Source organism: Carettochelys insculpta, chromosome 8 (genome assembly GCF_033958435.1).
Source record: "Carettochelys insculpta isolate YL-2023 chromosome 8, ASM3395843v1, whole genome shotgun sequence".
Classification (NCBI taxonomy): Eukaryota; Metazoa; Chordata; order Testudines; family Carettochelyidae; genus Carettochelys; species Carettochelys insculpta.
In genome coordinates this window covers 13,292,457-13,309,486 of record NC_134144.1, presented here as the reverse complement: position 1 = coordinate 13,309,486, position 17,030 = coordinate 13,292,457, and the positions used below count along the sequence as shown (strand labels likewise).

The 17,030-nt window shown below is 43.1% G+C and overlaps 1 protein-coding gene across 4 annotated transcripts in view; it reads right to left on the bottom strand.

Moving 5' to 3' along the window:
- Positions 1 to 17,030, bottom strand: part of ALS2 (alsin Rho guanine nucleotide exchange factor ALS2) — a 231,950-nt gene that overhangs the window by 18,632 nt on the left and 196,288 nt on the right. For all 4 annotated transcript variants that reach the window (XM_075001885.1, XM_075001886.1, XM_075001887.1 and 1 more), the window contains 9 exons: positions 16,528 to 16,708; positions 14,114 to 14,179; positions 8,780 to 8,942; positions 5,621 to 5,752; positions 5,211 to 5,339; positions 4,716 to 4,786; positions 3,921 to 3,987; positions 1,431 to 1,633; positions 1,018 to 1,083 (listed from right to left, as the gene is read on the bottom strand). In XM_075001885.1, coding sequence (XP_074857986.1) covers positions 1,018 to 1,083; positions 1,431 to 1,633; positions 3,921 to 3,987; positions 4,716 to 4,786; positions 5,211 to 5,339; positions 5,621 to 5,752; positions 8,780 to 8,942; positions 14,114 to 14,179; positions 16,528 to 16,708 — 1,078 coding nt within the window. The remainder of the gene's footprint in view (positions 1 to 1,017; positions 1,084 to 1,430; positions 1,634 to 3,920; positions 3,988 to 4,715; positions 4,787 to 5,210; positions 5,340 to 5,620; positions 5,753 to 8,779; positions 8,943 to 14,113; positions 14,180 to 16,527; positions 16,709 to 17,030) is intronic.

Here is a 17,030-nt window from a genome sequence, read left to right as displayed (position 1 = left end):
TCTGAGAAAGCTAGTAAGCTGTTTGGAACAATAATATAATGTAAAAGCAAATTCCATAGGTTAACTATATGTGGTGCAAAAAGTTATTCCCTTTTATCAGTTTTAAATGCTCTCTTTAAATTTTGTTTTATCAGGAGATGGGAATGCCTACTTACCAATTTTTCCCTTTGCAATACTTTTCATTTTATATCTCATTATGATGTATCCATCCTTTGCTCATCAACTATTAAAAGTAGTCCTAGCCTCCAGGCTTCTCCTTATGGAATCCTCCTTTACCTTTACAATGCCTTTCCCCAGCCCTTTTCTATTTCTATTGTTGTGATGAAGTGACCAGCACTTAATACAGTAGTCGAGAGGATGGTGCACTCCAGACATTCATAAAAGGCATTCCGTGCTTTTTCAAAGAGCAGATAAAAATAAAAAGAAGAGTACAGGAGGGTACAAGGGAGGGTTCAAAGTCCAGCCAGCAGGGAGGATACAGGAGGAACCAAGAGGGTCAGGGAGATGAGTGGGAAATGCAAGAGCCAACTGGGCCTGGGACAGGTGGACAGCAGCGAGGGGAAAAGGGCTTATCCGACTCCATGCTCCCTGCCACTCCCATGTGCCACCCTTCACTGCTCCCACTGGCTGAAATCCAGCTAACAGGAGCAGAAGGGAAACCCTCCTGCAAGCAGTCTCTGGCACCATGTTCCACCAACCAGGGGGAGGGAGAGTGGCAGCGCATGGAGCCATACTTTTTATCCTGCAGGCTGGATCTGGCTTGCAGGGCTGCCCTCCCCTGCCCACAGTGGGAAGTTGGTGCTTGCACTACCTCATGGGAGGAGGGAGTGCTGTGAGGCTACAGTGGAAGCACAGGCTCCCCACAGTGTGTGGAGGGCTGAAGGGGAAAGGTGAGCCCTAAGCCTCGTGGACCACTAGTGGTCCCTGGACTGCAATGTGAGAACCAATGATCTAAAGAGACACACCGTTACCATAAACACATTTTCTGGCTGAGAGGATAGCAAAGTCTGCTCTTACCCATCCTCCAGGCCATTTCGGAACATCCCAGAGTACATCCGTCCGTCTGCCCATCTAAGGACTCCTCTAGAACACACATACCCACACCACAGTCAAAGCAGTTTCACAGAATCATAGAATACTAGAAATGGAAGGGACCTTAAGAGGTCATCAAGTCCTAATGCCAACCGTGCGCTCACAGCAGGACCCTTCACCATCTATATCACTCCTATTAGATATTTATCCAACCTGGTCTTACATATCTCCAATGATGGAGATCTACTACTACCCCAGGCAATTTACTCCAGTACTTAACCACCCTGACAATATCACTAGTATCTCTTATGTCATGCAAATAAAATGATGACTACTTTGCACACCAACCCACCTACCTCCTCCTATTCCATTCAGGTGTTGAATGTGAATGCTTTTACCTGCCATGGGGCTTCCCAGAAAGCCATCGTCCATCATAAGTGGCATCTTTAAGCCGAGGGTCCTTGTAAAAGGTATATTTTGCACTTCGTGAAATAGGAGGCTCTTGTCTCTGAATACTCCCACCACTTCCATAAGGTGGTAAGTCAGATACTCCCCTCAAGGCCTGGTCCACAGCTTGGCTTATAGCCCTCAGCCATTTTGTCTGAAATAAAAATAGTTTAAGTATAAACCATTGTCTTCAGAAATCCATCTCTTTCCCTTTACTCAGGCATTACCACAGGACAAACGTAAACTAACTGGCATTTTAACATATAAAAGTATGAGACTTTTTAATTCCTTGAATGAACACTATTCATATGAAACACCTTTTCACATTAGCACAAGACAAAATACCCCTTTATGTTTTTCAGCATCTCCCCATTATAAACAGATGCTTAATAACATGGCACTCACTCTCACAATGGAAGGAGGGGAAAAACCCAAGGAAATCACCTGCGAATCACAAAAGAAATCCAAAACCACTATAAAAAAATTCTCATTACAACCATCCAGCAGAAGAGCAACAAACTACCACATCTCAGAAAATACATGGCACCAATGCCTCTATGGTGGGCACTACATGACACCTGACCATCACTTTAATTAAAACTACCACTAACTGGATCTGAATAATCTGTGTTCCTTAAGTGAACACCACAGCATGGACAAAACCACACACACTTTATCATTACCGCAATTTCTTCATAAAAAAAAGGTACTGGGAAACCCTTAACATACATCAATCTCTCCACTTCTGAGAGAACAGCTATACCACCCCTGAAATCTAACCACCACTAAGTGCTCAAACCATCAGACAGGGGGACACCACTGTAGTCCTCATCTATAATGCCTATGTGAAGGAGGCCAGCCTGACACTACCTGCTATAAAGAACTCCAAAGATGACCACACACCACAACTTACTGTTGAAGCACAAGACTTCTCTGAGTTTAGGGGGCTAACATTCAGCTTTATTGAATTCAATAAGGCAACAGATGAGCCAAACTGGACACTAGTAAAACCAGGTCCAGCAAGGCTGCTTGATGCAGCTAACTCTAGTATTTTATACCCTTACACAAACAAGCCCAGTGTCAGAGGCAATTAGAGAATCATAAATCACTTCCCAAAGAGAAACCATTATCAGCAAGGAAAAACCACGTACAAGGGAGCTGGATTCCTAACTCCAAACAGTTCATTAACGCATTCCATAGAGCTTATCCTCCCAGCCACTCCCAAACAGGTCAAGGAAAGGACAGGCTCTTGTGTGCATGCAGAAGTAAGGAATGTGAAATGGCTTCTATACAAGATGGCTTCCACATTACCCAGGAATGTAAGGATATAATCAAACCCTTCCTCAAACAAACCATGCCAAGAGAAACTCTATAAACCTCATTCAAAAAATACACCCCAGGGACACGCTTCCCAAGATATTTTTGGGGAAGCCAAGTAACCCGTCGTATTTGGCTACAGCATTCTCACTAAAGTAGTATCAGGGCTTACAGAAGATATCCTTCAACTACTCAGCACACAAAGGGCCACAACTTCAACCACTCCTGCCAGACCAGGCACGCCAGTCTGGATTCAGACTGTGCACTCTGCCGGAAGCCGAGAAGTGGCCCCGGGCTCTGCTGCCGCTGGCTGCTGTTCTCCTCAGCAGGGGAAGGCGAATGGAAGCAGCAGCTCCCTCAATTTCCAGCCTGCTCCTATTCCCTGCCTGCACCCAGGCCACATAGCCCTGCTCCCCCACTGTCAGGGACTACGTCAGTGAAAAAGTGTTTTTTTTTTTTTTGGTTTTTTTTTTGCCTCATCTGATTTGTCTACTGGTCAGTGGCCCCTGACCTGAAAAGGGCTCCCCCCTGAATTTTTGGGTCCTACAAATTCCTATCATACATGCTCCTCATCCAGTGCGCTAGATGCCTCTCTACAATCTTAAATGAGCTCACACGAAGGAAAATAAGACACAAATGCCTAATCACCTGTGGGTTAACACTTCTCACAAAAGTGCGCATTCTCCATCTGACCTCTCAGGACCTCAATCTTACAGGAGACCTGCACGACACTTGCACAAGACAAGCCTGGGGGTTAAATCCTTAATTCTGCTAGACACTAAAATTCGTGGCTTTCGTAAAGACACTGAATTTACAGCTTATTACCAACAGTCTATAAGCCATTTCTCCTCCACCCTCTGCCACATTGTTTCCTATTATTATAATGGAGGTAACAGTTCACTGTATCTTGAATGGTCTTGTAGAATGTGTGTTCGCTGCATATTCTAAACTATCAATTTCATCATCTACTTATCTGTGACACACAGTTTCCCAGACTGAAAGAACTCTGCATCTTGAAAGTGTCTCATTCACCAACAGAAAGTGGTCCAATAAAAGGTTTTGGCTCACCCTGCTTATATCTCTAGCAACACCAGATGCAATGAAGAAGTCCCACATCTGCCTACCTTTTCTTGTGGTGTTGATGAAAGAAGAACAAACTGTTCCTCTGGTGTAGTAACCTTCAAACCATTCCTAAGCGGAAACAAGAATAAAATCAAATCAAGAAAAGACCCTTTGCTAGTAGGTGAAATTTGCAGGCTGGAAAAATAAACTAGATTTCTTATCAAATGAAAGATAGGTTAACATTTAAATAAGAAAAAAATTACGCTGAGTGGCACTTAGCTTTAACAGGAAACAGTAAGCCTCAGAAGTGACTACTTGTTTACTACTACTACAGACTGAACCTCTCTGGCCCAGGACTCTCCCATCTAGCAACATATGTGGACCAGAGAGGCACAAGGGCCAGCTGGATGTCTGGTCGTGGAGAGGGCAGCAGCCTGGAGCCCAGTCAGGATGCTGAGAGTGGAGCTGGTCCCACAGGCAGAGGCGGGGCAGGGTAGGGGAGGGGTCAGGAGTTGGGGAGCCAGCAGGCCAGATCTGTGCAGGGGCCCGGAGCAGAGCTGGATTGCAGCATGGGCAACGAGCCCGGGCAGGACCTGCAGTAGTGGCTGGGGCTGGCAGTGGAGTCAGAAGTCATAAAGGCAGGTCCACTAGGAAGCTGGTGGACCTCAGGGAGAGCCAGGAGGCTGACAGCAGAGGCACTGGAATCACCATTCCTGATTCGGCAAACCTCCCTTCCTTGGGACCTGTCAGGTCCTGATGGTGCCAGACCAGGGAGGTCCAACCTATGTTATTTAGGTGCATTTGACTATTTCAGTAATACAAATAAGAATGAACCCTGCTTACAGAGGAATACTCACACATTACCAGCTTCCTCTGAAAGAGCTTCCACCCACAACGTGGAAAGAGGGAAAATATGGTGTGTTGAGAACTGCAGCCGGGGAAAGGAAGGGGAAAATACATTTAAAAAACAACAACAAAAAATTGCTCATATAACCATTTGTCCCACCCCAAAATTCCTCATGATCTATCTGCGTCCATAGTTTTACCTCTCCACAAGCAAGAATGGGGACGAGAGTGGTGCCCTGAAAGCTAGTTTTTCCTGGAATTGCCAGCTGCAACCAGGATGTGTGTGGAAGCCATAATAAAGACCTTGATGTATTAATTTTTTTAATACTTGGCACACAAGTTATTTCATCTCTAGGAAACACGCAACACTTCTCACTTTTAGGTAATTCAACACCTTTGTGAGGCAATATAAAAACCTAGATTATGAATGAGATTCACCATATCGAAAAACTAACATGCTTTCAAACATCTGGGATGAAAATACTTCAGTTTGAGAGCTAGCTCACCTGAGCATGAACCAGAGCGTCATTAAAGAGGATGAACCAGTTCACTGAGAACCTCCCAGCATGCTGCAAGGACAGCCCCCGATTACTGCTTTCACAGATTAACCGACGTTCTGGTCTCCTCAAAGAATCCTGCAGTTAAGATTTAAAAATGAAGAAATGCTCTACAGCATCTGAAGTTCAGTGTTGTTTGTATTACAATAGTTACTTTTTAGACATAGGTATTTTTAGTAAAGAGAACTATAACTGAATCATTCCCATGTCACTGGAAGAATTGACACAAGAGAAACGTCAATAAAACACCATCAAAAAGCAGGGAACAGTGGGGAGTGGAAAGTAGCCACTTCAAAGGCAGGGGTACACAAACATTCAATAGGATTCTAGTGGTACTAGCAATTCAGCTGTCACTGTACCGTCATTTTCCCAGGAAAGGTTTTCCAGAAGCTCAGTGTATATTCTGCTTCTTTCCTTTTCCTACTGAGGTGAACGGCAAGAGTCTCATAGCAAGAACTGGAATCGTGTAGCTGTTGGTATTCTGGAGATGTCTAAAGGGGAGCAAACAAGCATATGTTGTTCTGCAAGATACACAATTTCAAAAGATGTGTACAAACCATGGGTTAGTAGTCATGAGACATGAGAGAGCAGGACTATGATAGCAGGGTTGCAGAGGGCTCCCTGCATGGTGGCAAAGCCAGTGACCCCCAACCCCTGCAGGTCCAATAGGAGTGGGGTGGTGGAGGGAGGCTGCACTCCTGCAGACTGATACCATAAGAACATAAGAACATAAGAATGGCCATACTGGGTCAGACCAAAGGTCCATCCAGCCCAGCATCCCATCTGCCGACGGTGGCCAATGCCAGGTGCCCCACAGAAGGAGAACAGAAGACAATCATCAAGTGATTTATCTCCTGCCATCCATCTCCTGCCTTTGTTCTGAAGGCTAGGGCACCATACTTTATCCCTGGCTAATAGCCATTTATGGACCTAACCTGCAAAAATTTATCAAGCTCTTTTTTAAACCCTAATAGAGTCCTGGCCTTCACAGCCTCGTCGGGCAAGGAGTTCCACAGGTTGACTGTGCGCTGTGTGAAGAAAAATTTCCTTTTATTAGTTTTGAACCTACTACCCATCAATTTCATTTGGTGTCCCCTAGTTCTTGTATTATGGGAAAAGGTAAATAATTTTTCTATATTCACTTTCTCCACACCATTCATGATTTTATATACCTCTATCATATCGCCCCTCAATCGCCTCTTTTCCAAACTGAAAAGTCCCAGTCTCTCTAGCCTCTCCCCATATGGGACCCGTTCCAAGCCCCTAATCATCTTAGTCGCCCTTTCCTGAACCTTTTCTAATGCCAATATATCTTTTTTGAGGTGAGGAGACCACATCTGCACGCAGTACTCAAGATGTGGGCGTACCATAGTTTTATATAGGGGAAGTATGATATCTTTTGTCTTATTATCGATCCCTTTTTTAATAATTCCTAACATCCTATTTGCCTTACTAACTGCCGCTGCACACTGCGTGGATGTCTTCAGAGAACTATCCACTATAACTCCAAGATCCCTTTCCTGATCTGTCGTAGCTAAATTTGACCCCATCACGTAGTACGTGTAATTTGGGTTATTTTTTCCAACATGCATTACCTTACACTTACCCACGTTAAATTTCATTTGCCATTTTGCTGCCCAATCACTCAGTTTGCTGAGATTTTTTTGTAGTTCTTCACAATCCCTTTTGGTTTTGACTGTCCTGAACAACTTGGTGTCATCTGCAAACTTTGCCACCTCACTGCTTACCTCATTTTCTAGATCATTGATGAACAATTTGAACAGGATCGGTCCCAGGACTGACCCCTGGGGAACACCACTAGTTACCCTCCTCCATTGTGAAAATTTACCATTTATTCCCACCCTTTGTTTTCTGTCTTTTAACCAATTCCCGATCCATGAAAGGATCTTTCCTCCTATCCCATGACCACCTAATTTACATAAAAGCCTTTGGTGTGGGACAGTGTCAAAGGCTTTCTGGAAATCTAGGTATATTATGTCCACTGGGTGCCCCTTGTCCGCCTGTTTATTAACCTCTTCAAAGAATTCTAACAGATTAGTTAGACACGACTTCCCTGTGCAGAAACCATGCTGACTTTTGCCCAACAATTCGTGCTCTTCTACGTGCCTTGCAATTTTATTCTTTACTAGTGTTTCTACTAATTTGCCTGGTACTGATGTTAAACTTATCGGTCTATAACTGCCAGGATCTCCTCTGGAGCCTTTTTTAAATATTGGCGTTATATTGGCCGTCTTCCAGTCATTTGGTACCAAAGTGGATTTAAATGATAGGTTACAAACCACTGTTAATAACTCCGCAATTTCACATTTGAGTTCTTTCAGAACCCTTGGGTGAATGCCGTCTGGTCCTGGAGACTTGTTACTATTCAGCTTATCAATTAACTCCAGAACCTCCTCTAATGTCACTTCAATCTAAGTGAGTTCCTCAGATTTGTCACCTAAAAAGGCTGACTCAGATTTAGGAACCTCTGTAACATCCTCAGCCGTGAAGACTGAAGCAAAGAAATCATTTAATCGCTCCGCAATGGCACTGTCTTCCTTGATCGCTCCTTTTATATCTTTATCGTCCAAGGGCCCCACTGCTTTTTTAGTGGGCTTCCTGCTTCTAATGTATTTCAAAAACATACTATCATTTTTTGAATTTTTGGCTAGCTGTTCCTCAGAATCTTTTTTGGCTTTTCTTACCACATTATGACACTTAATTTGGGAGTGTTTATGTTCCTTTCTATTTTCCTCACTAGGATTTGACTTCCACTTTTTAAAAGCTGCCCTTTCCTCTCTCACTGCATTTTTAACATGGCTGTTTAGCCATGGTGGTTCTTTGTTAGGTCTCTTAGTGTGTTTTTTTATTTGGGGTATACATTTAAGTTGGGCCTCTAGTATGGTGTCTTTAAACAGTTTCCATGCAGCTTCCAGGGTTTTTAGTTTAATTACTCTACCTTTTAGTTTCTGTTTAACTAGCTTCCTCATTTTAGTGTAATTCCCCTTTTTGAAATTAAATGCCAGAGTGTTTGACCGCTGCGGTGTTCTTCCCAACACAGGAATATTAAAAGTTATTATATTGTGGTCACTATTTCCAAGCGGTCCAGTAACAGTTACCTCTTGGACCAGATCCTGCGTTCCAGTCAAGACTAGATCGAGAATTGACTCTCCCCTTGTGGGTTCCTGTACTAGCTGCTCCAAGAAGCAGTCATTTAAGGCATCAAGAAATGCCAGTCAATATATACCAGTCAATATATTTTTTGTATCTATTTCAGTGTCAGCTGAAATTGAACTGTACAGACATAGTGATTCAAATTGAATTCTGTCAAGCCTAGAAGAAAAGGTTTTTAATTAAATTGTTTTAGTATAGCCTTATTAGAAATTTTAGCTTAATGATTTTGTAGTTTGGTGATACACTGTGTAATGAAAGAATAAGCCATCCCCCCTCCCTGTCCAAAAAAAAAAACCAACCTCATACTACTTAAGTTTTATGTATGACAAGACAAGACTGCTTACCACTTCAAAACACGTAGCAAGCTTTAGCAAAACTCTAGCATAGTTAGGAAGTCGTCTGACTGGCAAGAAAAACAGAGTATTTAACACTTCCACCAACTGTACGCTTTCCTCCTTCGTCTCAGATAGCTCTTTTAACAGCTCTTGGTTTTTCCCTAAAAAGTCGCTAAAGGTGAAAGAACAACATACAACAAAACCTTAGGAATGCTTTGCAATACTTTTACAGAGTATTTGGGGTTACATCAAAGCAGCAGAAATTAAAAGAACAGGATGAACAGAACACAGGGGGACCCATTTCCATTATGGTTTCAGGAGCTTTTGTTACATAATAGCAACATAGCTTTATGTTAACTTCAGTACAGGACTTATTTGCTGATCCACGAACAGATTTGCAGAAGGGTTACTCTCCAATGAGGAAACTGGATAGATATTTGCCTTTTTGCATTAGCTCTCCAAGTAGCCAGGTGAAAATATATACTTATAGAGAGAGAACAGGTTTCCATGACACCTCTTAAGACTAATGCATATCTAATGCTGAGAAAAGTGATTTGTATAGCAAAGAGTAGTAAGAAAGTCCCTATTGTTTCTTCAGAGTAACTCCATAAGCATATTATATATTCTATTCTCTGTCATTGGTGTTCAATCACGTTTAACAGCCTTCTCTTCCCACCTAGAAAAATCATAGCCTATCTCAAAAGACACGAAGGGAATCTACTCAATCCTCAGCAGCATTAGGGTAGTACAGTAAACCCACCATTTAATGGACTAAGGTGGGGGAGGGGTGTCCATTATTCCCAAAAGTCCATTGAATGAGAGGGTTTACTGCCCCAAGCTCTCCCAGTCCCCCCTCCAAAAAAAACCAAAACAAACAAAAAAAAAAACACCCCTGCCACTCACCAAAGCCACCACTGGAGGAGACCCCGGACCCCACCCTGGCTCATACTCCATCACTTGCAGCTGCAGGCCCCTCGCTGTATGTGGCTAGAGGGGTCACCTCATGTCCTGCAGGAGCTGCCACCACTGCTGGAGCCGCCACATGCTCCTCCCACCAGGGGTGGGTGCACATGGAGTGCAGACTGTGGCAGCTGTAAGTCCCCTCCTCTGTTTTTTTGCGGGGGGAGGATTTGGGCATTTTACAGACCCAAGCAGACTTTGGGAACAATGGGGGGCGGGGAATCCATTGTTCCCAAAGTCCACTAAATTGGGATCCATAAAATTGAGGTTTTAATGTAACCCTCAGAGGAGGATTAATTTAGTTCAGGCAAGAGGGCACAAGAACAGGATTTCTTAAAAAAAGCCTCAAAAAACAAGAAAGCCAACCCATACCCCCACTTCTCCTCTCCTCTAACATCATTCTGTATGTGTGTGTGCGCGCGCACACTCACTCACTCACGCACTCTGATGCAGTTATTCAGAGAGGAGCTATTTGAACAGAGAATTTTGCGAGGATCAAGTAAGGGGAGATGGGAAGCAACAGAGAACAAAGAACCAGCTTAGGTGTCCTGCTGTGCAAGTTTCCAAGAATTCTACAAGATTAACAAGATGCCACCTCACACATATCAAATGAGCATACCTTGCCTAGTTCTGCCCATGAGATTTATAAGTTGTCTTGTTCAATAAGCATACGGGAAGAAAACTTCCTTCGGAGACAAGGCTGCTGCTGTTAGTCACAGGATTAGCCATCTGGATAGTTTGTATTTTTAAAGTGCTTCGAGATCCGCATAGGGTGCTGTAGCAGTGTCAAGTAATAGAGGACACCTGTGCATGTTACCAACTGGCTATGGCGAAATAGCCAGAGTCTGCCAACAATTGGGAGACCTGGTCCAACTTACACTTTTTTTTTTTAAGCACATATATAAGGTTTGCTTGTGGGGGGTCTGGGCGAGGGGAAGGGCAAAGTTCTTGCAGAATGAATGATTCATTCTAAAAAGAGAATTATCTGCAAAGAAACTTTCCTATTTCTTGTTACAAGGAACAGACAAAAGTTCTAAACATATTTCCCCCCTGAAGTTTCAGAACTCAAAAAGTTTTAGCCACCTAACGAGACTTGGGTGTCAGTATTAGAAGCAGCCCCTACTGACAGGGACACTCCATATAAAGAATTCAGTAGGCTAAGTAGTTCTAGCATCTAAAATTATCAGTACTACTTGTAGATCCAGTTTGGCCTGCAAATTTTGCCCAGACTGCAAGTTTAAAATTTAGCGCTTGAAACAGGTGACCATTAAAACCTGATCAGTGTAGACTGTAGGTTCCTAAACCTTCCAAATTTGAAGAAATTTCAGGGTGGGGGGAATAATGCCTGGCGACCTCCCACCCCATCAACTCTCCTACACCAAGAGCGAGCAGGCATCAGTGTTACCGCCTGCAAAAATGGAGGTAGCGACAGCTTCCTGCAGTGGGGGTGGGGGAGTCCCACAGCTGCATGCCCGAGCTGGTGTCTCAGGAAGTGCATGTGCTGATTCCCCTCTCCAAACAGCAGGTGCATTTCCTGAAAAGCAGGGTCTGTTGCCTGCTGTTCCCCATGGCAGCGGCACGCTGCCTGAGCAGTTGGAGCTGGCAGGGACCCCAGATTCCCACTCCCCTCCCCGTTGCCCCCCCCACTCTGGAAGGCAGCAGATAGAAGGAAGTGAGTAGTGGGCATACCTGTCATGCAGCTGGCAGGACCCCGAGATACCAGCCGAGCTGTCCCCCACTCTTGCCCAGACCCCCACGAGTATGCGGCCCAGGGCCGTACCTGACCCCTGCCCTGGGTTCCAGCTGCCCCTGCCCCAGATCCCACCAGCATGCTGCTCCTGCCCCCTATTTTTCCCCCCCCAAATTCTGAACCCCATCCCTATCCCACTCACTGGCAGTCCTGTCCCACACACTAGATCCCTTGTTTGGTTCCACCTCAGAGTGTAGAGGAGCCCACAAATTCCACCAGCCCTGGAACACCAGTAGAATTAATCCAGCCTGAGGCCTTGAACCTCAGTCCTACCTCCTCTCCCGTCCCCTCCCCTCCCCTCCCCGGGGCTGGAGTGCCAGTGGAGTAAGATGTCTCAGTTGGGGCCTCATTAGTGAGGTTTGGAGGGTTTTTTTTCCCGCTTAGCATCTCACTTGTGTGGTCTCTGACGTATTTTTCTGTGGGTCAGTGACCCCTGACACAAAACAGGTTCTCCACCCCTCCCACAAATAAAGACAATGCTGAAACGTATTTTATTTAAAAATGAAGCTTGGCCCATCTGGCCATAAAATCATAACACTGCTTCATCCCCACACACACCTCAGTCCTGAGCCAATCCTACACCAGGACTCCCTGTCCTGACCCTCTCACATCCCCAGTCTTCTGGCACAACACAACTGCACAATCCACACACTGAAAATCTGTGTCCTGAGCACACCACACTCCCAACCCCCTGCACTGAGCCCCTCATACACCCCAACCGGAACTCCTGCACCCTCGCATCCACAACCCTTTGTTTGCTCAGCACCCCAACACTCCACTTGACCCCAACACTCTCTAGTTTGGAGCCCCCTCCCTGAGCCAGCAACCCCTTCTCCACCTCTTCCTGCACCCAAATTCCCGACCAGAGCTTGCACCTTTCACCCCTTCCCACACCCAAATCCCTCATTCCCACCCTCCTGTCTCAACCCAGTGAGGGTGAGCAAGGGTTGGGGACAGCAAATGATGGAGGAGAAGAACGGAGAGGGTGGGGCCTCCAGGCTTGCCCTGACATTTAAAAGCTAACTTTGGGTGTAAGAAGATTGGAGACCACTGCCAGAAAAGTTTTTTAAAAATTTCAAATTTCATGCCACAAAATGTGAATTGGCCTTTGGACGTGCAGAGATATGAACTGAATTTTTTGTTGGGTGGGGGGGGGGGGAAGGTTGGATGATGGTAACAAAGAGGTGGGGAGCGGAGGCGTGAAGGTTTCTCAAAAATCAAAAAGGAGGCATGATGCCAAAGAGTTTGGGAACTACTGCTGTAGACAGATGGTTCTACACCTTTTTCCATGTAATGATTTTACATTTAGGCAGGTCATAGATGATCCTTATATGCACCCTAGAATTCTTTACACTGGCTTTTAGGACACTTTAAAAGGTGATAATACAGATGTGATTTATGGAGCAATTTGTATGCTAAAGAATGGACAATTATAACTGGAGTCACTCTCATACCACAGGAAGAATTGAGAGAAGAAACTTTTGCAAGTTTGAAACTCCTTAAATACCAGCTGAAAATGCCCAAATTGCAACAGCTTTTTCAAAGAACCAAGTGAGGCAAACAACGTATTGGGTTATCCATTTTGCAGCAACCCAAAATGAACTCTTAATTTCTATTGTTTTTATTCTACTGATAACCATAATTTTAAAGAGTAAATACTAAACATCAGTTACATCATGCAGGGAAGTTAGGGAGGACCAACACTATGGAGACTGAAGCACATGTACTCTAGCCTAGTCAAAAGAAGAGTTCTACTTGACTAGCAAGGGACAGAGTTTTCCTTGACAACCATACGAAAACATTTTAAGAAAAGTATGTTCTTAAAAAGAGTTGCCTGAAGAGGCTGTACTATTAAATACTGCAAAATTAACAATGAGGATCAGTTAAAAGAAATATTATCTAAGCTTATTAGCTCTTAAAGGCAGCGCCTACAGAACGGCCTAAACTCAAAATAAGCTACGCAATTTGCACTATACACATTGTGTAGCTTACTTCAAGTCACTTTTGAAGCAGGCTATTTCAGCACGTGGCACTGTTTAAACGGTGCCACATGTCAAAATAAAGCGCTACTCCTCCTGTGAGGAGGTTCATAGGTATGTCAAAATAGCGTGCCTGTTATTTCAAAAAATATGTTGCATAGATGCAGGACAGCTATTTCAGGAGATGGCACTATCTCAAAATTGCTTCCACCATGTAGACATAGCCAAAGAGAGCTACCACAGATTCACTTGGGAGTAGTATATAAAGATCATATTTGTAGGCATTGTGACTGGGTGATGAAGGTTTAGCCTCCAGCGCAGCTCTCATGAATCACAATCTGACAAATCCATTTAAAATAGAAGAGTAAACAAAAATTGTTTTTCTCCACCTTCAAGAGCAATCAGACAGAACAACTGAATTCTTACGCTACTATTTATGAAACGTGATCATATATCATAGCTGAGATCAGGTACAGTGAAGTTTTTCTTCACCTGATGGAAAAGAAATTAAGGTACCCAAGAGTCCTGAGAGATCATGTGAGGAAAGGCAGGAGAAAAAAATCTGCATGTCCACCAACATGCATATATATGTCAATAAAACAAAGTAAAGTCTTTGCTGATTAAGGAAACAAGTAGTACAAGAGATTTACTTACATTGCTGGCTTTGCAAGAAGCATAAATCCTCCCATCACCAGGAAGTTTGTTACAGATGTGCAATACCTACAACAGGTAAGAAAAAAAAGTCTAATTTTCAAATTAAATACCACCTGAAATCTCTAGGGAGAAGGGCAATGTATTCTCAGATAAATTGGAAGGATAGAGAGGGAAACCAGTAACACCCTCCCTGCCAGAAATAACATCCCCTTGCAGTTACCAGTAATGTAGGTCTTATGTAGTTGGTGCTTCCTAAGTAAGAGTAAGAGCCAGCTCTGGAAACCCAAACACAGGAAAAATTATAGGGGGAGGAAACCATCTGAATGCTGAGTAACTCAGGAATGTACTTATGCATGGTAGAGCTTTGTTTTTCTAATTTTTATACCATTTTTCCACTCAGGAAAAAAAATCTGCCAGTATTATCAGTTCAGGTAATTGAGAGAAACTAAGTATCATTTACTGTTGCAGCTAGGAACATGAAAACTGTCATCTCAGATCAAGAGAGGAAAAAAATGGTTATGCCATTTACTTTTGTTTTAAAATGTATTGTTTGCATAATTCACACTTATGAAAGGTGATAGACTGACTAGCCTGATGACTGAAGTTAGGCCACAAACAGGATCCATACACGTAGCTGCCATGCAGAGTTCTCTTAAGAGTTGCTCAAGTGTACTACACATCAGCCTTATTCCGAAATAGTTAACTTCAAAATAATGCGTCTATAGACAAAAAGGTATTTCAAAATAGCACTTAGCTATTACAAAATACATCATCTACACACAGATGCTATTTCAAAATAGAGCCTTTAGATGTACTATGGCTTATTTTGAAATAGGTGCTACTCCCTGGTCTTGTCTACACATGCCCCTCCCTTTCAGAAGGGGCATATTAATGAGGCACTTTGGAACAGGTTAATGAGGCAATGACATGCATATTCAGCACCTCATTAGCATAATGCTGGCCAGTAGCACTTCGAACAGGCTGATTTCGAAACGCAGACTGTCTATATAGGTGTGGGTGCTTTGAAACAAACCCTACACTTCGAAATTCCCTTATTCCTCTAACTGAAGAGAGTGTCAATTTGGGCCCAAGACTTTTGGTAATCTTGGCAGAAAAGACAAAGAGGATGGTAACTGTGATGGGTTGTAATATCTATCCCCTTGAAAATGAACTAATATTAAATTCAGTCATTTACTATAATTTTTATGTGGTGTTGCAAGTATATAACCTATTTCTGATCTGTATTCACATTCCCTACAAAAAAATTTTCAATAATTGGGCAGTTAAAAACTTCAGGCTGCAATCGTCCTCACTTTTAGATTGCACAAAGTACATCATCAGATTTCACTGCCAAAAAAGCCGAGAAATCCTAGATGGGCAGCCATCTGCATAAGTGCAAAGACCCATGGACTTCAAACGGGGCTCTCTTGGAGGATGGGCCTAGGACAGTTGCCAGATGCAGACTTTACTAATTAAATAGAGCTTTTTATTTTGTATTTCTTAAGTTAAAGAGAGCTTAACTGATGGAACATACAAAAAATACAGAAGATGGAAACTTAATGTCATCTTTAATTGCTGTATAGTGGACACTATAGTGATTAATGCCTTGGGGGAAAAAAGAGGTAGGATATTTAAAAATAATTAATCTAGAATAGCTCCAGCTTTTGGTTATAAGTTTGTAGTAGTTATAAAATGTGTGTACATAGTTAAGTATTGCTCCTATAGGGGCAATTTAAAAAAATATTTGTCTAACTGAGTCCAACACTGAATTACCTCCAAAAATAGCCTTCAAATTAATCTAGTACGACCCTTCATAGTATAAGCATATGTACTATTTTGAAAAAGAAGATTGTTCTGTAATAAAATTTTCCACGTTACTTCTGACAGATGTGTGTGCAGCAGCCAATCAAGTATGAATAAGTGAATCACTACATTTTTAAGTATCAAAAAGGTCTAGTCCACAGCAGAGAAAAAGGACATGAAATTTGTATCACCACAGGGAGGGCTTTTTAAAAGTCTTACAGTAAATTATTTGAGTTAGGCTATGTCTATGCTTAAAATGCTAGACGCGTAGCACTACTGTTGTTCGACCAGATCTGTAGCTAATCCACTTCCCCAAAAGGAGGTAGTTAAGTCAACAGAAGAATTCTCCCTGAAGTATTCTGTTCTAGATCAATGGAATTAGGGCAGGTACAGCTACATCTCTGAGGGGGTGTGGATTTTTCAACGTTCTTGAATCATGTAGCTGTGCCAATACAGATCAACCCTCACAGTGCATGACATTAATTTGCATATTATTTGCGCTCTGCTTGACAAATGAGGTTTCCTGACTATATTCTCCTCTGATTACAGAGCTATGCTGCTCTACAGAATAAACCTGCAGACACTCAATACAACACAGAATTAATACTTGCTCTGTATAACTCTCCAAGAAAAGACTGGAATACTTTAGGATGGCCAAGCTCTTTGCTTCCTTTATCCCACGAAGAAAACTAGTCAGAGAGGCTCCATGTTGACCAATCAGATAACACAGCTTGCTGAATCTGCTTGCCATATCCTGCAACAGCTGGACTGTAGTTGCAGCACCCAAGTTATCTGTAACAAGCAAGAACACAATACGATGTTTATTTGCAAAAGAACAGGTATATTAATAACGGGAATTAATCCAGCCACTTAACGGCAGCGTCTACACTAGCAAGTCCTTCTGGAAAATCAGGCCATCTTCCGAAAGAGCAAGATGAGTGTCCACACACAAAATACGCTTTTCCAAATTCCTTTCAAAAGGGCACAGTGTTTCTTCCAGAGGCCCTCTTCCTCTTCCCAAATGAGGAACAGCACCTTTTTCCAAAAGATTATTTTGGGAAAAAGCGTATGTAGACCCTTTTTTTGAAAGAGCGGTCCTCATGGTGCTGGATTT